At 38.2% G+C, this 23,861-nt stretch overlaps 2 protein-coding genes across 4 annotated transcripts in view; one reads left to right on the top strand and one right to left on the bottom strand.

Annotated features, from left to right (window-relative positions):
• Window positions 1–1,427: 1,427 nt before the first annotated feature.
• ripply3 (ripply transcriptional repressor 3) lies at window positions 1,428–5,336 on the bottom strand. Its single transcript, XM_022681409.2, has 4 exons — window positions 5,148–5,336; window positions 4,977–5,037; window positions 4,808–4,869; window positions 1,428–3,832 (listed from the first exon to the last, which is right to left on the bottom strand). Exons 1-4 carry the CDS (start codon window positions 5,231–5,233, stop codon window positions 3,646–3,648), a joined length of 396 nt encoding a protein of 131 aa, XP_022537130.2. The 5' UTR covers window positions 5,234–5,336; the 3' UTR covers window positions 1,428–3,645.
• Window positions 5,337–6,969: 1,633 nt separating this feature from the next.
• hlcs (holocarboxylase synthetase (biotin-(proprionyl-CoA-carboxylase (ATP-hydrolysing)) ligase)) overlaps window positions 6,970–23,861 on the top strand; it is a 48,282-nt gene continuing 31,390 nt past the window's right edge. The window contains exons 1-7 of one of the 3 annotated variants that reach the window (XM_022681408.2): window positions 6,970–7,321; window positions 8,125–8,265; window positions 8,513–8,675; window positions 9,403–9,842; window positions 11,084–11,656; window positions 13,407–13,589; window positions 23,030–23,301. In XM_022681408.2, the coding sequence (XP_022537129.2) occupies window positions 7,130–7,321; window positions 8,125–8,265; window positions 8,513–8,675; window positions 9,403–9,842; window positions 11,084–11,656; window positions 13,407–13,589; window positions 23,030–23,301 (1,964 nt within the window). In that variant the 5' untranslated portion in view covers window positions 6,970–7,129. Of the gene's footprint in view, window positions 7,322–8,124; window positions 8,266–8,512; window positions 8,676–9,402; window positions 9,861–11,083; window positions 11,657–13,406; window positions 13,590–23,029; window positions 23,302–23,861 lie in introns of all 3 variants that reach the window. The other 2 variants (XM_007247289.4, XM_007247290.4) reach the window with 2 other exon arrangements.

Raw genomic sequence — 23,861 nt, 5'->3', positions numbered from 1 at the left:
TTAATTTGAGAATAATAGCTGACTGATAGATGATCAATGACTTTGTTCTCTCATCTGTATTTTAATTTCTTCAGATCAGATCATGTTCAAAGCATAATGTGTTGCTTTTTAAGATCTTTTGTCCTGCTTCATGTTGTCAAACAGGTTTTTTTTTAATTGAATTGATTTTGCAGTCGCAAAGGCCATCAAAAAGTCATGATGGAACTGGCTGTCATCAGGACGAACCCAGTAAAGGGAGACCAAGAGTTTCCTCTGTTGCACAGGATAGGTTAATCAGAGTTATCAGCCTCAGAAAGCATAAGTTAACAGCTTAACCCCAGATATAAGCCCCTAAATGCTTCACAGAGTATTTTGGTTTATTTAACACTTTTAATTTACTACATGATTCCTTATGTGTTCCTTCATAATCTGGATGACTTATTATCATTTACGATACTGTATCTCGTTGCTTTCCAATGAAAACAAGTGTCTTGATTTTTTGTTGATTTTTAGTTTACTACATAATTTAAACACATAAACTGTCCCTTACCCTGTGCCTAAATTTCTTGATGAATGGACCAAAAGTAATACTTTTTAAATTACCTGTTTTTCATTGGACAGCAACAATATTAACAAATGAATTAAGTTAATCAGACAAAACATCTTGGCTTATAATATCTTGGGTCTGCATTGAACATCCCTTTCAGATAGCTTCCTCTTACAGCGTCCACAGTTAATCCTGTTGGATGTGTTTGGTCCTTCTTGGTGGTATGCTGACATTACCCTGGATACCGTGGCTCTTGATGCATCACAAAGACTTGCTGTCTTGGTCACAGATGCGCCAGCAAGACGTGCACCAACAATTTGTCCTCTTTTGAACTCTGGTATGTCACCCATAATGTTGTGTGCATTGCAATATCTTGAGTAAAACTGTGCTCTTACCCTGCTAACTGAACCTTCACACTCTGCTCTTACTGGTGCAATGTGCAATTTAGCCATGAAACCTCCCACACTAAAATAACAGGTGTTTCAGTTTTATTTTATAACCCCTGTATATATATATTGTTTATTAGTACAATGATACAGAATAATGAATGTACCTTTTGGCTGGTTAAATGGTACAAATCTGTTCTTTCTGCTGTTAGGAAAGTACTTCAGAAGGAACACATCTGACCCTGTAAAGACCAATCTTATATTTTTGAGGGTACAATCATAGCTGTTTTTATTGTGTACCTTTTCATGAATATTTAAAGTTTTTTAATGTATATGTTATACACTTTCACTTAATTACAGTCTTTTCTGTATTGTTTCCAACCATAAAAAGAAAAAAGTAGTAGACAGAAGTAGAAACTTTGAAATGACATTTGACATTTTTTTCTTTATTTATTTTCTTTATTATATCAATATGAATATGAATTATACAAAGTAGTATGTTACATTTTATACAGTAAGAAATATACAGTACAATGACAAACACCGAAACACACTCCACTCCATTGCCCTATTGCATAAAAAAAACATTTTAGAACCTTTTTGAAGTTATTGCAGTTTTACACATGATGCGGAGTCCCACAGGGTTTTATATTAGGGTCTACAAAATTTATGTTCATGAGAGATGAGAGAAATATTTAGACTTATTGTAACTATAACCCATAATCTCCACTGCTTTTAACGAACCGAAGCGGAGCCCTACGCGTGTGCTGGTGTGAGAGGCGGATGTTGTGAGTCAGGTTCGGGTTAAAGGTGTGTTTATGCTCTGCTTGGGTAAACAGGATCAGAGCTGTACGGTCCTGTAGGAGCTGTTTCAGTTCCGCTGTGTTTCCTGCTCAAGTCTCAGGTTCTAATCCTCTCCTGCTTCCACCCAGGCTGCTTCCTGAGACATGCTAGCATGATCTCCTGCTCTTTCATAAGCTTGTTTCCAAAACAGCAGACTCTTCTTCTTCCTTTCTTATTGTGAGTATATGCTGGAGATATGCTGAAGCACCATCTCCAGATCCAGTGAAGGAAAGAAATAGTAAGCAAGTCAAGTCAAATTACAGGCCTCGTGTTTCAACAGACCTAACCACTACTTCAACATGTATGTACGTATACATATAGACCACTAACCCTTAGGTTAGGTCACCAACTGCCAGTGTGGAGATCATAAGCTGAAATATCACAGTTTCCTTTCCTAAGTCGATGGATCCATCCTATGGAAGATCAGTCATTCATACAATATAAAAAGATGTCAAGGTCTCCAGATGTTCAACAAGCCGTAAAGATGAGCTGAGCTATGGATTAAACACTATTATACCACAGTTAGTTCAGACCCTGCAATGTGATTGGCTGAGAGGCGTTGTATGAGTGACATTATCAGCCGGTAATGCACTGTAACCTAAGCTCTCCATGTATTACTCTGCCACATACAGGTAACCTAGCAACGATGCAGCGCTTACAAACCAAACTGTGCTGCTACAAACTGAGCAGCAATTAAACTATTTTAACTCGCTGAGTCTTTATAACCAAACAGTTCATATTATCATATTTTCTCATCCTCTTTAACTCAAAATCTTTCAATAAACAGCGATAATACACTCGAGGTTTGTGCTTTAACACTAATACTGTCATTATGGCAGCACAGCAGTGCCAATATTACACATTATAGCATGAACCTTGAGTGTATTATTGCTTAAATCTGGTGCACAAAATTTTGTTATATCATCTCTGTCAAAACATGGTGCCTCCAAAAATGGACAAGAAGGAAGGAAAACTGTTCTTAAGGTTAATGTCCATTACAATAGCAATATTTGGCTCCAAACCACTTTGGAACATTCAAGGACATAAGAAATGTGTTTTTTTATGATCTTTTGATACAACAGGATCAACAAAGATTCAGAATTTAGATAGTACTGATCCAGGATCACTGCCTTGTTTTCTTATACACAGTATGTTTGCCAGTGTAAAATGAACACTATCTGGATTAAATTAACTGGAATTAACACGTTTTTTTTCTAAAGAATTAACAAAACTTTGAGATATGGAACTGCACCTCCTTTTTCTAGTCCTATATATACCTCCCAGTCCCTCCTCACCTAGTGAATATCGACCTCACACCTGCATCCACCCCATCACCACCCTCATCTTCATCACTCACCTAGCTGCTTGGTTTATATGGCATATTTTGGTGTGATATAAAACCCTTTATGCTAAGAGTGTATGATTTAAAAAGCAAAACGTAACAATATCTGATAGGGTGCAACATTTAAACTGGTTGTATCCTGGTAAACCAAAGGATACATTAAATCAGATGTGCTTAAACCCTTAAAACTGTTTAAGCTTTTATAGAAAATAATTGAGCATGATGATTGTCCATTGACAATACAGGCTAGAATAGAACCCTATAGTAGAGTAGAACCCTGTTGAAGCAACTATGTAGCACATGAGGCCTCAAGATTGGTCCCATATTTGATTGCTCTGGGATGAATGCCAGTGGTGATGACCAGAGTAATAACTTGATGAGCTCAGGTTTAATGTCCTGGTCAAGATGAACCGAACAGCAGAGATTTGTCCATGGTGTCGTTGGTACCACTGGCTGCAAGGTGTTTCTTGTCAAAGGTAAAACCTAGCCAAAAGTTTTTCAAGAATTAAGTTCTCTGTTCGTCTCTGTTAGTTCTAGACAGATGTCCTTTAGGTCCTCCTCTTCACTGAAAGCTGCCACTCTTTCTCCATCATCTCCTCTTCGTTCTCACTCTCCTCCTCAGAGCTGGAGTCGTCGTTGTAGAAGTGCAGAGTAGCTTGAACAGGAAAGCTGGCCAGAACTTTCTTTCCCAGATGAGACAAATACACCTCGGTCTTGGATTTGGGCAGATACAACCTGTGTGGTGAAATCACAATGAGATAATGTTTCCAATCAAAAATACATACATACATAAACTCTCAGCCAGCTTTCTCAAGAAGGGATCACATAGAAGGAATGTGGGCTAGGTGGGTTTCAGATCAGCAAGAGCTTTGGGTTTGTACTCAGTTGGGCTTCATAAATGGGCCTATTTTTTTACAAACAACCTTAACCAGTTAACACTCCAGATAGGGCCCATGTTGAGGGTTGAGATACCCATACAGGCCCCACATAGGAATGTTATACAGCTCTAGAAAAAAATAAGAGACCACTTAAAATGATAAGTCCCTTTGATTTTACCAAATTGAAAACCTCTGGAATATAATCAAGAAGAAGATGGATAATCACAAACCATCAAACCAAGCTGAACTGCTTGAATTTTTGCACCAGGAGTGGCATGAAGTTATCCAAAAGCAGTGTGTAAGACTGGTGAAGGAGAACATGCCAAGATGAATGAAAACTGTGAATTAAACTGAATTGTTGACAAAGTTGTTCAGTCACATCTATAAAATCAAATTCCTCAAAAAAAGGGTCCATATCATGTCACATTTGCTAATTTTCCTTACTTTTTATTAAATACATTTGTTAATGTTGCATTTTTACATCTCTAAAACATAAATGCCACACAAATGCATGTTTACATAGGCCTATCTACTCCTTCAGGTTAAAGTATGCCTAACTGTTGGAGCCTGGAATGCTTGTTGAATGTGACACAATAAAGGGGTCAGAACAGGGGTCATGTACATAGATCAGTCTTAAAGACACTGTATCACAAGCATCTTGGTTAATCCTAATGGTTAAACAGTTATTTTATAACAAATTATGGTAGTTATTGTTACATATAAATATCAGATATGCGTTTGAAAAAAATATATACTAATTAAATTGCTTAGAAATGAAAATGGTGATCCATCTTCAACAAGCAGAGACAAGAGAGTTAAACATAACACTTACCTCACTGGGTGATGGAACCCATTTATATTCTTTGGGGTCTGTGTGTGTGTTCCAATAGTAGTCTGTTAAAGGAAAAAGAAAAGCAGTGTGAGTATAACAGGTCTTCACTTATATTATAATTACTATTATATGATTTGTGAACAGCTTAAAGGAGGAGAAGTTTTTTTACCTTTTCATGCTGTGCATCTCTATCAGAGTGAAGCGCCCATGGTCTCCACATCACTGGAGAACTACAAGCAGAAAAATATGAAAAATGTATATTAATAATAATATTAATAAACTGAACTACATATATAAAAACAAATGACTAATCACTGAGAAATGAATTCATTAGTCTTACCCAGTTATATGACCCATGACTCTTCCAGGCTCCTGAGTGTTGAAGTGTCCAGGTGATGAGACCCCGGTCAGTGTGTGTGGAAGCATCTTCTCTCTCCAGGCCAGAGCTCAGACTGAGAGAGTGGAGAGGAGAAAACCTCCTCTTATAGCTGTTTCCCCCAACTCCTTTCTACAGACCAGCACAGCACCTGAGACCTGAGGTCATCAGATAAAGATCACACCCTCAGAAGAAAGAAAACAACGAACTGTCCAGTTTGGCTACAGGTGGGCTACAAAACCAGAGTCATGGATAAGAAGGTAATAAGTGAAAATATAACAGTGTTAATATGTTATGGATGCCACATTCTGAATCAACATCTTAGTAAAAATATAAAAGAAAATTTGTATGTTTGGAATATTGCTGCCCTATGCCATATACAATTTATAAAATTATATAAGATGAATGGATACTTAAGGATTAACTGGCTACCCTAAAAATGTTAATATAGTTTGGACACCTATTGAGTTGCTGATTTTTATGTTAAGTAATTACATAACATGCTCCACCAAAAAAAGTACAAATGTAAATAAACTGTTAATATTTTTTTATTTTCTCATTTCAAAATAATAAAAAAGAAAATTGTGCTCTTAAATGTGCACTTGTTTGCACCTATTTACATTTAAAATTTAATTTAGGGATGCCCGAACATTTAGGAAAGATTATATGTATATATATTTTTATTATAATTAATTAATTATAAAAAGGACACATAAGTGAATACTGTTAACAGTTATCTTCTGAATTAAGTTAAATATCTTATTACATACAAGTACAACGTTTCGTGTTAGGTATGTACCTAAACAGCTCAAACTAATATTTAAAAACATTTTACAATGAAATAAATGATAGATTGCCATGTAAATGTATTTTCTAATATAATTAACAATCAGAAATATCAATTACATATACATTTAAATTACAACATATCATGTATTTGTTGGTTACCTGGCTATGTATAAAGACTGACTATGTTTCTCTGTGTAAATTTTGTGTTACATGTGAATAGAAAAGCACAGCTGAAGTAAATTCATGAATAGAATAGCAGTCCTTAGGAAAATGTATCACTAAAATTGTACTGCATAGATACATTGATCATTAGAATGGAACTGTGAAACAGTTAATATAAAAATACATTAAACAATTCCTATTACAAATACTATTTAACTGATTACCGTGTAACTGTATTTATAGAACAATTTCCAATATGAAATATCAATTATAAATGTATGTTTATTTATTTTTTTTATTTAATGAATTTAAATGATTTCAATGTCACTTAATGCCATTATTTCATGTCACTTAAATTAAATTAAATATTCTTATATTTGTATTTTAAAACTAAAAAAAACTTTTATTGCATACCCATACATTAAGACATGCAAGAATTACTTACTTTATTTCTTTTAAAGATACAAATGTAAAAAATATTTAATATTTATGATTATATTTATAATATTTATAATTACACAAAATGCCTTTTAATGGGCTTTGCAATCAAGGTTTTTTAATGGATACATCTTTTTTACAGTTTTTGTACATATTTATTATTTTTGTTATCCTTTTTTTATTTGTTTGTCTTATAAATTGGTTTATTTTCAATGGATTTATCAACACTTTTTATGGGTACATTTTTTTGTACATATTTTAGCTTTTTTGTTTGTTTGGTTGGTTTTACTTGTTTTACATAAAAAAATAATAGTATTTTTATTTAATTTTTTACTTTTTACCGTTTTAAGTTTGGGCGCACGCGCTCTGGAGCTGATGACGTGCAGGAAGAGGCGGGATCTGTCTGTAAACAAACACGGAAGTGAGCAGTAGTGTGTGTATAAAGTGTGTATGAAGGTGTGTAACAGTGTTACAGTGTAATGGTGTGAGTGTGTGTGAGCGGGCGGCTGCGCTCGGGGGTGGGGAGGACAGCGCGCGCTGTAGCTGATGCGGGGATCATGCTGATAACGCTGTGTTACCTGTACCTGTGGGTCCGCTTTCAGAAGTGCTACACGACGGTGATCCGCGGCGCGCTGAGGCGGCTGAGCGCGAGCCGCGGCGGGGTGGCTTTCTGCGCCCTGCGCGAGACCAGCAGCCCCCCAGCCTTCCTCACCCGGGGAAACAAGGCCATATACTTCACCGAGCCGCAGGTGACTTAACCCCACCCTCAGACCCCGGCATGTTTATACTGCACTCCCTGCACTGAAACGCTGTTCACACACGCAGCACAGATCCGAATTCATCAGGAGATTCAGTCCATCCTTCCAATACTGGGGGGCTTTATACTCCTCTATTCCCTCCTGGCCTTAGGCATAATGGTGCTGACAGAGTCATGCTTATCTGCTGTAAATAGTCCTATTCTTTTGGCAGTATTTCTCTATAATGAGTAGACATAGCTATCTATGTCAGCAATGTCTTCAACCTGTAGTAGCTCAATACATTCATTAGAAGGGGTGTCCACAAACATTTGGACATATAAAGTATTTGTCAAGGAAGACTGTCACACTATCATTACTTTTTTTGTTATATTTACACCACTAAATCCAGTTGAGGTCTGTGGCCCAGTGTGAACAATCAAATGTGTTTTAAATTTGAATTAAGCACTTACAAGTGCAGTGTGGGTGGAACCCAAATTAAATTCCTATGTAGAGTAGTTTCACACATACAAACTTACAGTAAATGCCAAATTAGACAGTGCTGAAATTAAGACTGAAAACCAAACCAAATCAGATTGTCTACATGTGAACACAGCTTAAGTGAATCATGGTTTGAATGAACACTTAAATCTGTTTTGTTAACAGTAAATACTGTAAATGCATGAGAGATTAAATGCCTTAACAGCAGCAGAATCAATAATTGGAACTCACTCACTCACGTTCTCTATTTCTCTAATCTAATTACTTGTGTGTTTTGCTTCTCATTAACCGCATGCTTGTTCTGTTTTTATACTCAGGCATGTGATGACCTCAGCAAGTGGACACTGCTTTTGGGGTCCTCTCTGATTAGTGGACCAAGAGTTGAGAATATCGCCTTTATCATAGAGGCCACAGCAGGACAGAAAGCGGCCCAGTCACCTCAAAGATTAAATAAAAAAGTAGGCCATGCAGTATGAACACTCTATTATAGCCTGAATGTGCACCTAACTACACATTACTAACTGTCAGACTGGGATTTGTTTTAAATGATTTGTTATTTTATTAACATACACTTAAATGGTACTAGATGGTCTTTTTTGTGTTATTATTATTTCTTTACACTGCAGTGTGATTTGTTCAGCACTTCATATTATTTCAGGCTCACTTTTTCTCTGAACAGTATCTGTTTATTGTTGTTCTGATTAGGTTCTGAAGTGGTCAGACTATTGCCTTCCTCTGGCCTGCAGTCCTGGACAGCCCTACAGGGCAGTGGCTGAGGCCAGCCTGGACAACTTCAGCACTCTGGGAGTGGCTTTTCTGGAAGGTCGCCTGCAGATGGAAAATGGCCTTATACCGGAAAAGATAGTTTGTAAGTTTAATGCTTTATTTCTATGAATTAACAGAATTACACACATTCTAACCCAGTACATGTAGATTTTATTATTATGATTTGTACTAGTTAAGGGGGAAATCCAATATACTGTCTGTGTCTAATCACTAATTTTGGTAACCTATGAGTTACCACCATAGTGTACATATCCAATGATAGTGTATTAGTATTAAATGCATTTACTAATACAAAGATAAATTGTATTAATACAACTCAGCATTATGCACAATGTATTAAGAAGTTGGAATTAAGACTATCGTATTTTTCACACTATAAGGCGCACTTAAAATCCTTTAATTTTCCCAAAAAATCATCAGTGTGCCTTATAATCAGGTGAGGAGCAGTAAAGCCACTCTGCTGAAGTGCAGCATTGCACAGAAGTTTCAGTTTGGTTCTCAATCACCGGCTGAAGCAGTATTAGCATTAGCTGCTGCACCCAGCCTTAGTGGAAACCTGGATATCTAAGCTTACTGTAAATAAATGAAAGTGCCTTACTCCTCAAATAAACAGTTTTCAGGAGAGTCATTTATTACTTGAATTGATAATTGTCAGTAGTTTTAATTGAAATATATAACATTTTATTTAATACTATTTAATTATATTGATTGAATAATCCATAATAATTCAATTGAATAATGCAGTGTTGTCCTGTGTACATTGTATGATTTATTTTAACCCTTTGTTTCTTTGTTTCTGTCTTGCGCAGCGGTGTCACTCAGGGAATCTGCACTGAAAGAGCTCTTTGAAAAGCAGCGGTCGGACGTGGGGAAAACACTTCAGTCATTTCCCGCCTGCTTACCGAAAGGGGTTGTGCTGTCCACCGCCTCTCTGTGCGAGCAGGAAGTTCTGGATGTGCTGCAGCTCCGCAGGAAGAGCAGCCTGCGTCTTTCAGCAGCACGCAGAGACTCGGACGCCTCCAGCGCCGGCAGTGAACGCAGGGCTGTACGTGAGCAGCCGGTGTCAGAGTCAGATCACGCAGCAGAGCACCACCATATGGAGGGCCACCACCTACACTTGTCCAGCTGCCACGAGTGCCTGGAGCTGGAGAACAGCACGATCCTCTCGGTTAAATATGCCTCAGTGGAGAACATCCCAGACCTACCTGATGACTACGAGTGCACAGGAGTGGATGATGATGATGAGGAGGTGGGCGAAAGTGTCTCGGTAGGCATGCGTTGTTTGTTGGTTGCAAATGAACCCTGTGACAAGTTAACAAATATTAGACCTAGACAGTTACATTCACAATTAAAGTGACCTGCAATATCTCAAGCTCAGCCATGGATGGTTGGAGAGCATCTGAGAATAAAAATGTTTTTTTTTTTTTTTTGTCACAGATCCTCAATGGCATTTAGGTCAGAACTGTGACTGGGCCATTCTAACACATGAATATTCATTGATCTAAACCATTACACTCTAGCTCTGGCTGTATGTTTAGGGTCGTTGTCTTGCTGGAAGGTGAATCTCTTTCCCAGTCTCAAGTCTTTTGCAGCCTCCAACAGGTTTTCTCCCATCATGACTCTGTGTTTCGCTCTATCTGTATCTTCCCATCAACTCTGACCAACTTTCCTGTCCCTGCTAAAAAGAAAATGCATCACCACTGCGAAATGCTTCCACCACCATGTTTCACAGTGGGGATGGTGTGTTCAGGGTGATGAGCACTGTTACTTTTGCGTCACATAGTGCTTTGCATCTAGGGCAACAAGTTCAACTTCTGATCTGGTCTGATCTGATTATAGAACATCTTCCAGATGTCCAAAATGGCACATCTTATGTCTTTCTTTTAACAATGGTTTGCTTCTTGCCACTCCTCTGTAAAGGCCAGATCTGTGAAGTGCATGACTTAGAGTTGTTCTGTTGGCAAATTCTCCCACCCGAGCTGTGGATTTCTGCAGCTCCTCCAGAGTGACCATGGCCTCTTGGCTGCTTCTCTGACTAGTGCTCTCCTTGCTCCTGCTCTGTCAGTTTGGGTGGACGGCTATGTCTTGGTAGTTTTGTTGTTGTAGAATACTTTTTACACTTTTGGATGATGAATTGAATCTATGTTTTTTTTTTTTTTTTATAACCTAACCTTGTTTTAAGCTTCTCCACAGCTTTATCTCTGACTTGTCTATTAAGTTCCTTAGTCGTCATGATGCTTTTTTTTCCACTGGTGTTTACTAACAAACCACTGAGGTCTATATAGATTAGCTGTATTTATACTGAGACTAAATTACACACAGCTGGATTCTGACTTCAGAAGGCAGTTGATTGCACTGGATTTTATTTAGGGGGTTCAGAGTAAAGTGGCTGAATATTGTTCTTTTAATGTTTTAAATATATTGTATTACACATAAAAAATTCTATGTTGCAACATTGCTAAAACATATTAATTTGTTCATATTTTGCAGCCCTACTTCTCAGGCCAGAGCCGGCGGATGAACGTCAATGGAAAACCTCCGAATGTGCTGGTGTTCACAGGTGGCTGTGAGGAGCGTTACGAGCGTGTGCGCTCCCTGCTGGCTGAATGTATCGACACGGACAGTTACATCATTTACCCTCTCCGGCCTCAGCAGGCGCTGGGCGAGCCCTGGCTGGAGAGCGCTCTGCTGCTGGTGCTGGCCACCGACCAGCCACTCACACCCCAGCTGCAGCTGCGCTTCCTGGACTACCTGAGCCAGGGCGGTAAAGTCCTGGGCCTGTCGAGCACACTGTGCCCCGCCGGACTCCGACTAAAGCCCAGAGAGGGTCGGAGGGACCAGATCTGCAGGCTAAGCTTCACTAAAGCAGACAGTTCTGAGGTGCAGCTGAGCGTACTGGCCAGCGGGAGCGCCTACGAGCGCGAGCCTCAGGAGGGCAGCAGCAGCGCACAGGTGGAGTTGTGGGGGGAGCTGAGCACTGAGAAGAAAGATACAGAGGAAAAGGACATGGTCATAGTCAGAGTGACGCATGGAGAGGACAGTGGGGAAGCAGTCCTATGTCAGGTAGAGCAATGGCAATATGTTGATTGGTTGTTGGCCCAAAAAAATTCAATTCATTTGGTCCAATTTTGCATCTAATCTACTCAGAAAAAGCAGATGTGATGATAGTTGTCTGTAGTGATTTAGTAATAAGACAGAAATCAACGAAGCGTAAAGGTGCAAACATAACGAAAGATATTTTTAGTAGTTATAAATTCAAGCAAGTGATCAAGTTTTCTGCCCCACCCACTCCTCTGTAGGGCTGGGTATTGTTTTAAAAATTCTGATACCGATACTGGTACCGGTACGATACCTTGATGCGATACTGAAGCGATAATTATTCTCACACAACGGATTTATTAACCAGCTGTCATGAGTAATCTCATTCTCATACTGCCATCATGAGAGGCTACCATGCTTTTGGATCTCAAACAAACTATGAGCATGATTGTGGCACTTTATTAAGAACAAAAACAGCAATGTTACTTTAATTGCTTAAACTTAAATATTTTTTCTCCAAGCAAATTTCTGGAAGCAATTCAGTTTTTAAGAGTTCTTTTTAAGAAATATCAGTATCTGTCTGTCTGTCTATCTGTCTGTCTGTCTGTCCATCTGTCTGTCCATCTGTCTGTCCATCTGTCTGTCCATCTGTCTGTCCATCTGTCTGTCTGTCTATATATCTATCTAAAAATGACCAAACTTTAATGAGCAACCTTACTGAAGTTCAGTGATTACCTGTTCAGCAGGTAATGGCTGCAGGATAGTGCTGCTGTCTATACCTGGCAACTCTGAGTGGGCAGTGAGCAGATTCTAAGGATACAACCCACACAGGTTTCAGTGGTGTACCACACAGTTCAAATAAGGAAATACTGGCTGAAGGTCTGCTTTCAAGAGTTGCCGGTGCCTAAACATTTCCAGAATATTTGATGACACACCCTAATCATGTTATGAGATACTATAGAAAATATAATCCTTAATAGTCCTTTAAATCTGATGTAAAACCATTTTATATATCTTCTCTTATTTGATATGTAATTGTTATGTTGCGGTACAATGGTTATAAATCAGGGTTTGGGTAAAGCTTGGTTCACACTACACGATTTTTCAGTGGCCGGCTCTTTTTTTCGTTTATCGCCAACAAAGAATTTTGTTCTAGCAGGTTCTTGTTACAACAAGGTTTTGCAAAGCAGCCAAATGAGATTTCTCACTATCAAAAAAAAATATTTTTAGCCCTGTGTTACTGATCAGTTATGTACTGTGAAAGCCACAAGAACAGAAAGACTCGCCTGTACAGTACAACCAGTCATGTCGTGTGAACAGCACGATGGTCTGACCACTCAAGACGTTTTGTAGTGTGAACCAGGCATATGATCCAGTATTGTAGCTATAGTAACAATGGGTTTCTTTTTTTCCAGTGTCAAAAAGCAGATTTTGTTTAAATACATGTGGATTGTGCACATACTGTTATTGATTAAATAAATGCGCTCATCCTGGACATTTCAGGACTAGTGTCTGTTCAAATAACAGATATGTTGTAATCAGAAATCAAATCTAAATTTAGCACAGTCATGTATCTCAGTGTTTCTCAACCCTTCTGTTCTCTGTATTTCATCAGAAATGTTTTTAAGCTTCTAAATGGCCAATTTACATAAGAACAAATATCAGTGTAAATAATTTTTAATCATCAATTAAGATGCAAGTTTTTTTGTGTGGCATCAAATAGATGAAAAAGAAAGAACTAAAATTCTCTTTATTTTCTTTCTGCATCTTTCAGGTGCGTTTGGAAACTGCCCCAGATGCTGAGCAGGTGCAGAGCTCTGCTGGTTTCTCCGAGCTGAAAATGAGTAATGCAAGGAGATATGAGGTTCTGACTGAGATCCTCACCTCTCTGGGACTGAGCTGTGAGCTGAGTCAGGTTCCTCCACCCAGCCCTGTCTACCTGCTCTGCACCCAGCCGGTGAGTCACGCTGATAAAACTAATACATGTATAGTTACAGTCACCTACTGCATTTTTTTTAAATATATCCAAGATAAAGACAGACAAACAGTAGTTCATGCTTAACTGGATAGAAGCACAAAAATCGTTATTCGAAAGTACACACATCTCCCTCATCTGTTGACTTGCCACAAACTGTAGGTATAGATCCCTCCCTCAGAAGAAGTCTGGTGCTCATAAAACCAGCAGAGCAAAATGGTGGATCTTAAACTGATCTAGTGGGTGGATCTCTGGCGATGGGTGATGCCATAGTGGTTCTATATGCATGTTTCATTATTGCGACATCACAATAAGGGAGCCAACCAAACATCCCGTCCTGACACCAAAATCTTACAACTAACTGAACTGTTTTTTTTTTTTTGCACTTGAGGTGTTTATATGGGCAGTTGAGAATAATAATGTCAAGCCACTCTGCCCCAAGCTTTGATCCTGCCACCCCCATGCTTCACAGTTGGGATGAGGTTATTATGTAGGAATGGATTCTTCCATTACATTCTTCCAGTGCATTATTCCAGTGGACACCTGGCTTAATTAAGTACTCATGATCAAAATGAATGATACTCCTGCATCCTAGCAAATAGTGCACGGTAAAGGCCTAACACACATAAACACACATAAATAATCAGAAACATTTAATATTTAGGCTTAGTAATTTATTTGACTATATTATACATGTCAAATTCGCAGGTTCTTTGGATACTGTGGAGTGGTGTCGCCCCCCAGTGGGCCAAAGTTCTACTGCTTGTGGGCTATTTGACATTTTTATTTCTGTTTGCAGTGTAAAAGTATATATACTATAAGCAGATAAAAAGATATTTTAAAAAATGGTGTAATAAGATGTGATGCTATAATAGTATTAATTATTTGCAAAAATAAAACATCTTTAGGTCCAGTCTAAGTAACGCGTTTAAGTGAAATGACTTTTGTTGTATCGTGGACTAATGGATAAAACAGCACCATTAACAACAAAACTTCCTGAGGCAATTCAAGCCTATCAGTCAAGTCAATAGTCTACATTAATTGTTCTGTCGTATTTGGTAATGCTTTTAATGGTTCATTAAATTTAAATATTTTTTGGTGTTTTAAGTTGGCCACAGGTTGTTGGGAAAAGTTAGGAAACACAGTCTTAGCTGACCTTTTCACATTGGAAATTTATGACAAAAGTACCTCTAAGTAATTAATTGTCCCATAAGGCCTCACTGCATTTCAAAACCAGGCAGGGTTTAATTGCTTCATCAGTCGATCAGAAATGTCCTTAGGCATCCCCCCCCCCCTTTCGGCCACTCAAGACAGCATGATTTTGATCGTTCCTCTGGGTCTAAAAGTCTGGTTGACGTGCATTTACATAAAACGCGTAAATCTTTGCCACATGTGAAACCTGTCTTTCCTGGTTTCTGTCTCTGTGATTTCATCTTAAACATTTACATGCCAATTATGAGCAACAGTCTAGACTTTCAGAACTTTTAATGCAAATTTTAAGTCATGGAAAAATGATGACACTTTTTATAACAAATTTAAGCAGGTTTAACCATTTTACCTTAATTTAAACAACATTAAGAGATGGTTTTACTGCAGACTACAGAAGTAATGCTGTTTCAAAAATATTTGCAAATATTTTAGTGCTTCTCGCATCCATGCACAGCTCAATTTAATGTATGTCAGTGTGTCTTTGCTATCGTAACGACGGGAAAAGTATGCATGTACTAATTCTCTTAATTAATAATGGGTGTGTTTTGGCTGTAACTTGCAATAAACCAAATATTGTTTTATTTGCCATTCCCTTCAAGAGCCAGGTGCATGTGTTGACCATTCATTACAAACATGGCAGTGAACGTCTGATTGTTGATGTCTGCCTAGGTTGTTTTCAGTCAGTCACTCCTGTGTTTTCTACTGCCAAGATAGCAATACACAGAAAGAGCAATGCCAATAGTGCTCTCTCAGACTCAAGCCACTGATGGCAAACAGCCTGACCCAGGATTGGATGGCAGCACACTATAGATATATATTTTTTTATAGATTTCTTTCATATATATATATACGGCTCTGGAAAAAATGAAGAGAACACTTCAGTTTCTGAATCAGTTTCTCTGATTTTGCTATTTATAGGTTTGTTTAATTAAAATGAACATTATTGTTTTATTCTATAAACTACAGACAACATTTCTCCCAAATTCCAAATTAAAATTTTGTCATCTAGAGCATTTATTTACAGAAAATGAGAAACGGCTGAAATAACAAAAAAAGATGCAGAGCTTTCAGACCTCAAATAATGCAAAGAAAACAAGTTAATATTCATTAAGTTTTAAGAGTTTAGAAATTAATATTTGATGGAATAACCCTGGTTTTTAATCACAGTTTTTATTTATCTCGGCATGTTCTCCTCCACCAGTCTTACACACTGCTTTTGGATAACTTTATGCTGCTTTACTCCTGGTGCAAAAATTCAGGCAGTTCAGTTTGGTTTGATGGTTTGTGATCATCCATCTTCCTCTTGATTATATTCCAGAGGTTTTCAATTTGGCGAAATCAAAGAAACTCATCATTTTTAAGTGGTCTCATTTTTTTTCCCAGAGCTGTATATTAAAATTTGAGTTACATGAAATAAAAATAAGTTTTAAACAAATGACTCCTCTGCAATAAACAGACAAAATACAAATATTATTTTTTTTTAATATAAATTTTTATTTATTAGTTTATCAGTTAAGTATTTTTATTTTTGATTGAATCCTGTTTTAAATGCAAAATATAGCATTCTTATATTATATATTACTCTTATATTACCACTAGAAGGTAGAAATGTCCACTAGGTGGAGGCACAGGTCCATCAGCTTCTCTGAAAAAACGTTCAACACTTATTTAGTCTTTTTTTTTTTTTGTCTTGGAGCTGAGCAGACTGAGCAGGCCAGCTCTATAATTTCATCTCTAAATGTTTTAAAGTCCAAAGAGGAGGTTTCATATTAATAATTATGGACATTATCAAATCTGCAATCCCTGCTAGCTTCCGTTTCCAAACGTTCTTCTGCTGGAATCTGTGGAAACAGCCTCGGTTTGGAAGCTCTGACTGGACCTTGGACGGCAGAGCAGTTCTTGGGTTTCCTGCGCTGGGTTTAGAGATCATTTACAGCATGTTTTTTGAGTGATTTCTGACAAGTTAGTCATTTATTCCCCCACTTAGCCTCATCCGGCGCTTATATCTGACACACAATAAGATTTCCTAGAATGTAACTTATCACTGCTGTTATTTTATTATTTCCATGCAGTTTGTTTGGGTTTAAGAGTGATATCTGACCCCTGACCCGGCCACTCCGTTACAACAAACAGCCTTCTGATGGAGAAGCGATTGCTTCCAGACTGTGTGTGTGTGTGTGTGTGTGTGTGTGTGTGTGTGTGTTGCTGCGGGGGGAATAGAGTGCACTCTGTGCACCTTGCTGTGCTGAAGAGAGACGGGACTGTGTGAGAGGAGCGCAGGCTCATCTCTACCAGCTCACACACACTTCACACACTGAGGGGCGCCTCATCAGCAGGGCTTTTAGTAAAGATACACACACACACAGACACGTACTGTACATCTGTATATTCTGACCTAATGAGCATACCGAAGAATCTTAAACTTACACACTTACAGTCTTACACTGCAATCTCTCCTTATAATACATGTTCTCATATAGCCGTACATACTATTATACTGAAATTGTGGTGATCATTAACACAAACTCCAAAATCTATTACAAACACCATAAAACCCAACAGTAGATCTGTGACTATAACCGATTCTTTGTTCTGTCAAAAAAAGATTTTTTGTGGGTGATATATATGGTCCCAGAAATTGTTATTTTAAGACCATTTAAATGCCACTGAAATAATGATAATAGAACAGCATAACAAAAAAAAACTATACCCTTTTGAAGGACAACCAAATTTGAATTAATCATATTTAAGGAAATATGTACTTTATTCTTCAACTACTGCAGTTCACACTGTGTGTGTATGTATGTATGTATGTATGTATTGGTCATTGACTGCATGACTGCCTAAAATACTGTTCACTCTTATATATGTAAACAAACACACAAATGAACACAATAGACTATCGATTGTCCATTTATTATACAATAAGTCCATAAAGTCATTATAATGGCTTATTTAGTTGGCATAAATTGTCCCAGAACAAATTGCCATAAAACAAAAAAAATAAAAAATCATTTTGAGACCATTGTGTGCCACTGATGGATTAATAATAAAATGGCATAATGAAATAATGAAAGGTCACGTTTAGTTAATTCAGTGGGGACAAAAGTTGCAAAATGTATTAGAACCCGTGAAAACATTGTTTTTGCATTTAACCAAATGTTTTGTTTTGTTTAGTTTTTATATATAATATATAATTTATTGCTTAATGTAACTGGCTTGTAATAATGTATTCATTATTTTATTTAATTATTAATTAGTGGTTTAGTTGCAAAGAAAGGAAAAATGTCCTTATTTAATGTATTTTCAGATTTTCAGGTTTATACTGTAAAACAATCAGTAAAAAGGGATTTCAAATATCTCAAGATTTATTTATTTTTTTACTGAATAAGTATTAATGGTTTTCTTACTGTATTTATTTATTTTTATTTCCTAATCAATATTAGTATTTTCCCTTGTTCCTATGTCCACTATTAAATATTATATTTTCAGCCTGTGTCTAGTTACTTTTGTCAGCATTGATTTAAAACAATTTAAAAAGCTTTGATTAAAAACATAAACAATTTTTTTTTCTAGTTTTACTGCTTTACTTGATATTCCCAGTTGTCGTACGTAAAAAAATTGATTTTTTAAACATTTAATATTTATTAATATATTTATACATGCATTAATATGCTTTTGTATCTTTGTCAGTGTATGTAAGTGGCACTAAATTACAGGTCTTTCAATGGGTAAGGATTATTTAAGTGATGCTATAGAAGAACCACTGTGGGCCGTTCTAGTTCACACACACACACTCACACTAAAAAACGAGCCACACAAACACTTTAGCAGTGAACATACACACGTTTGGAGGGGAACATTATTATCTGCATAAAAACACACCATTTTTTTCTATAACTGATATAAGCTGGATACATTTGGATAGAGGTTCTGAATGTTGGTTTTAGTAAAAAAAAAATTATATTTGCCCTAACAGCCCCAACATACACTATTTCCTCTTTATGTGTACAGTAAATATGCCATTCCTGCATAGTTTTCTATTTTTCCTGCTCAGAGCTCATGTTGACTGTTTTTGAGCTGGTGTGGGATCAGCTGGTTTGTGGGGTGTCCTTGTTGTGGAACTCCTTTCAGCAGCATGTTGTCTGATTAAGGGAACCCCCTCCACTGTCAGTGCTAACAGGCCCGCAGGGACACCATCATTAGCACCTCTTTACAGTCGGCACAGTGGAGACGTGCCGCTAAGCCTTTCTAATTGATTAAACATCAATGCGTTCGCTAATTTGAAGGCCGCTAATTACAGCGCTCTCCTCTCTTTCCAAACTCTTTCAAACAGCACCAGATGTCCGTCGGAGAGGCTGGCGTAACGCGTGGTTCATTTTGATGCGGCAGACGAAATTCTCTCCTCATGGAAGAAACGCTCAGGAAAACAAGTCCGTCTAGCCCTACCGTGCAATTTGTTTGAATGAGTGTTTTTCTTTCGGGGGTTTCCGAGGCACGTTTCCTGTTGATATTTTTAGTGCTTTTTTCTTGTCTTTTGAGGTTGAGTTTTTTTTTTTTTTTATGAAATATGAAATAAGCGGAGAGCAGTTAAGGCCAGTGCTATAGGAGGACTTAAGGGTTTACAGCTGAGATACAGATGTAGAATTATGGTTAAATATCAGTTATTATTTTTGGATGAATTATTTGCCAGATTCAGGTTTAATGTTCCATGTTTACACCTAGTCACTACAGGCACTACAGGAGTATCAGCATGGGACAGGTGGGATAAAAATTCAGTATGGTGATATTGTTTCGTTTTCGTCTGCGATACATTGTCTATATGTGGCATCAAATATTGTCGTTTTATTTTCTTTTCTATTTTTTCCCATTTTCTCCCCAATTTACACGGCCAATTACCCAACCCACTCATTAGGCCTCCCTCTATCACTAGTAATGCCGCAACACACCAGGAGGGTGAAGACTAACACATGCTTCCTCCGATACATGTGAAGTCAGCCATTGCTTCTTTTCGAGCTGCTGCTGATGCAGCATTGCCGAGTAGCATCACAGAGCACTTGGAGGAAAGCGCAGTGGCTCGGTTCTGATACATCAGCTCACAGACACCCTGTGCTGCAGGCATCACCCTAGGAGTGATGTTGGGAGAGCATGCCATCTACCTACCCGGAGGGAGCAGGGCCAGTTGTGCTTCCTTGCAGGTTCGAACCTGCAACGTCCTTATAGTTGCAGCTCTTTAGACCGCTGGACCACTCACTGCACAAATATTGTTATTTTTATTAAAACATATGTGCCCTAAACTTCCTAAGACCTAAAAAGTTTCTGCTTCGTTATACATTCCATGTAAGGGTACTAATGAAATGAATAGAGGACAGGACAGGACAAGACAGGACATTTGGTCTCAGTGTTTAACCCATCTGTGCAGTAAAAAAAACACCCACATACTAGTGAGTACACTCTAAAGAACACAGGGATGTTGTGAGAACACTAGCTTGTAGTGGTGGGCAGTTTTATTGTCATATTTATCAAGAAATTACGTCAAAAATGGCAAAAAAGGCACTTTGACAGTTTGCCTTCAAACTGCACACACAGGCAGTGCACACACACACACAGGCACACACAGACATACACATATGCAGACACACCCAAGAGACCCACAGCACTGCACATTTTGTAGGTGATAATGTGTGATTGTAATGTGCTGAGTGCAGCTGAGCTTTACTGGACTCATACAAAAGTGCCTTGAAATGTACTGTATATATTCATTTTTAATTCTTTCGTTGTCTTTTCTTTTCTTTGCATTTCTTTAAGGCAGTAGTCCCTAAGAAAAAATAGTATTCCTGAGTTAGGAATGGACAAAATACTGTGTTGTAATTAATAGTATCATTGTCCTGGCATGATACCATCCCTGTAACATATATTATATCAACTCAACAAAAAACGTAATGGTCTGGTAGGCTTGTTAGACGTATTTGAGCTTATTGTTTTTCCATATATTACCAAGTACTCAAACACATCACAAAAGTTTATTTACGTGAACCTGCATTGTAAGTATTCTTCCACATGCTCTTTGCAATTACACATTCTCACCAGCAAGATCTTTAAGTCTACGTTCACAATACAAGTCACATCTGATTTTTTTGCTCAGATCGAATTTGGATCTTGACAATTCACATTCACAAATGTAGGTGATCTGTATCTGTGTGTAATGTGAATGAATCTGTTCCTTAAAATGTCTCACATCTCACGCATATTTTGCTTGAGTGAAGAGCAAACAGCTTTCCTGAAGTACATGCTAAGGTCGAGGAGGTGACAAAAGGCCAGGTGGCTTGCTTTTGCTGTTTTAGCTGCACAGCTGCACCAAGAGATGTGTGGGTAGAAGAGAGAAACCAAAAAGATGCATGAAAAAAATCAGATTTGGCACGTTCACACGGATATGAAAAAATCTGATCTAAGCCACATTGAGCAAAAAAATCAAATTTGAGTCACTTCAGTCTGGTAATGTGAACGTAGTCTAAATCCAAATATATCTAAATCCAAATCCACAATACTTACAGATTGACACTTTTAAACATCCTGTTTATTTTTATTAATCATGACATATTTATACAGTGTGATTCCCTCATCAGCTTTGAAATAAAGCACAGTTCTGCATTAGTCATATTAATAAGCTTGATTTATATTTATTTTTCACTCAATACAACAGAGGGTTTCCATGGTCACAAGACAAGGGCGTCTTCTCGTCTAATTCTAATCGCATGATTACAAATAGATACCGACCGAATAATAAAAGCCTTTCTCTTGATTAAGAGCGCATTCCCTCGGGATGAGCGAGTGTGTTTATCTTGTGCGTTCTTCAGAAAATATGAGTGAGTTTGTCCAAAGAGAGAGGAAAAAAATGGCCCGAAGCGACTGACTGAAGTGTGTGGCCGTGCTGATTAATTGAGTTTGATCAGAGAGCAGCGCTACAAGCAAACCAGGCTGCTCAGGGGAAAAAGCTGTAACACAGCCAGCGCAGACACTAATTGATTATCCATGCTCGCTGATCACTTCATTCCCTTTAAGACCCCCCCTGAGTGTCTGTGTTCATGTACTTACCAACAGGTCACACAAAGTGGGATGTAGATCTCCCGGGATCTCATTGAAGAGCCTGTAAAATGCTCAAAAGAGTGCACTCGGGTTATCTATCACAACTTGCTGTTCTTTACTGCGGTTTAGTTCATTAATTAGCCATTGATTGCTGGGCTGTTTAGCTCTCTTGCAGAAGAAATGTCCAAACTACCTCGTGGGATCCACCTCGATTACATTGCGTTTAGGGTTGCACGATATTGGAAAAAAATTACATTGCAATTTTTTTTCCCCAATGATATATATCACAATATTAAACAATGCAGGGCCCATCATGTCACCAGCCCCGCCCCCACCTGACCGATCAAGAGCTGAGTCAGTGCCGAGCTCTCAAAACCCGAGGAAAACAGCAAAACAACAGTAATCAACCCTTTATCCAGGCATTTAATTTGCTTGTTAAAAGGTAAGTAAGAGCGTTTTTCTGGGATTAAAAATGTGAATTCAGCTGTAACTGGAAATATCTGCGCAAAACTGTGCTGGACTGAGGTGCACAACTTTCGACACGTGCGTTTACAAGCACACAATCCCAACCATGTGGATGGAGGCCATGTGGTTACCTTGTGTTTACTTGTGTCACTACCACGGACCCACAGACAACGCTGTGTATCTACTTCCTGTGTCAAGAATCAAACCATTGCAACATGACATGTTTGATTTAATTGCCTTAAGTGACATAGCACATATGTCATAGCACAGTTTTTCCCCTTTCTTCTTGAGTTTACCTGCTTTAAAATCGACTGTTCTGCGATTGGGTTCAGCAACCCTCTGGGCTGTAGAGCTACTACTCTGTAGCACTCCATCATATTATACTTTATTTTCAACAACAGATTTTTTTTTTACGTAATGGCTTGGAAAATATCTGGCCCCTGGCCAAACTTATCTTATACTATTTATATATCTTGGCTAATGGACTGAATTTTGATCAAGAAGAAAATTATATATTTTTTTGGCCAAGCTTTTTCATTCATTTCTTTGAAGTACCGACCACAGCCTACACCTGTGGACATTTTACTCGGATCTGGTTCATTTAACACAAGAGATTTTAACACAGCAGTTCATTTAACACATGTTTCTCTGTGTTCTCCCAGGATCTGAAGATTGTGTTCGTGAGCTGGTTGCGGGGGCAGGTGGATGGTGAGGGGGTGCTGTGCTCTATGAAGACCAGGCTGAGAGTGGCATGGGGCAGAGAGGAGCAGACTGAGCTGGCTGAGGGAGAGCTGGCTCTGCACACTGAACCCCCAGAGCACCTCTCTGAACACTTCAGCATGCAGACCTACACCCAGCACCTGCAGAGCCGGCGACTGGGCCGCACCCTGCTCTACACTGACGTCACACCGACCACCATGGACCTGCTAGAGGGGTAGGTAGAAGCATGGCTAAGGCAGGTTTGGTGTCTAAAGTTGGCCTAAAGTTAGTTTTGTGTTGAAGATATGAGGAGGCTAATGTATTGTTCTTGTACTTTGCAAGTAGATCACAGTACTAGAAACATGGGATTTGTTGTTTCAGGTCATCATAATGCAGATACCTCACACTCTTGTCAGGTTGCTAGGTTACCTGGTATAGATGTGCTTATGTGGTTTGTGAACATGTACAGCTCTGGAAAAAATTAAGAGACCATTTCAGTTTCTCTGATTTTGCTATTTATAGGTATATGTTATTTGAGCAGACCTCAAATAATGCAAAGAAAACAAGTTCATATTCATAAAATATTAAGAGTTTCGAAATCAATATTTGGTGGAAGAACCCTGTTTTTTATTTTTGTGCATTTTGGCATGTTCTCCACCACCAGTCTTACACACTGCTTTTGGACAACGTTATACCACTCCCGGTGCAAAGAATCAAGCAATTCAGCTTGGTTTGGTGACTTGTGATCATCCATCTTCCTCTTGATTATATTCCAGAGGTAAAATAAAGAAACTC

Source organism: Astyanax mexicanus, chromosome 20 (genome assembly GCF_023375975.1).
Source record: "Astyanax mexicanus isolate ESR-SI-001 chromosome 20, AstMex3_surface, whole genome shotgun sequence".
NCBI lineage: Eukaryota > Metazoa > Chordata > Actinopteri > Characiformes > Acestrorhamphidae > Astyanax > Astyanax mexicanus.
Note: the sequence above shows the minus strand (reverse complement) of the source record. Positions and strands in the feature narration are given on the sequence as shown.

Bases quoted from the DNA above. Each gene is read 5' to 3' on its own strand.
- ripply3 (XM_022681409.2), bottom strand. From the start codon at position 5,233: ATGCTTCCACACACACTGACCGGGGTCTCATCACCTGGACACTTCAAC. The intron at 4,870-4,976 runs GTAAAAAAACTT...TTCCTTTAACAG, and splicing joins GAGATGCACAGCATGAAAAG to ACTACTATTGGAACACACAC. The intron at 3,833-4,807 runs GTAAGTGTTATG...TTCACCACACAG, and splicing joins GGGTTCCATCACCCAGTGAG to GTTGTATCTGCCCAAATCCA.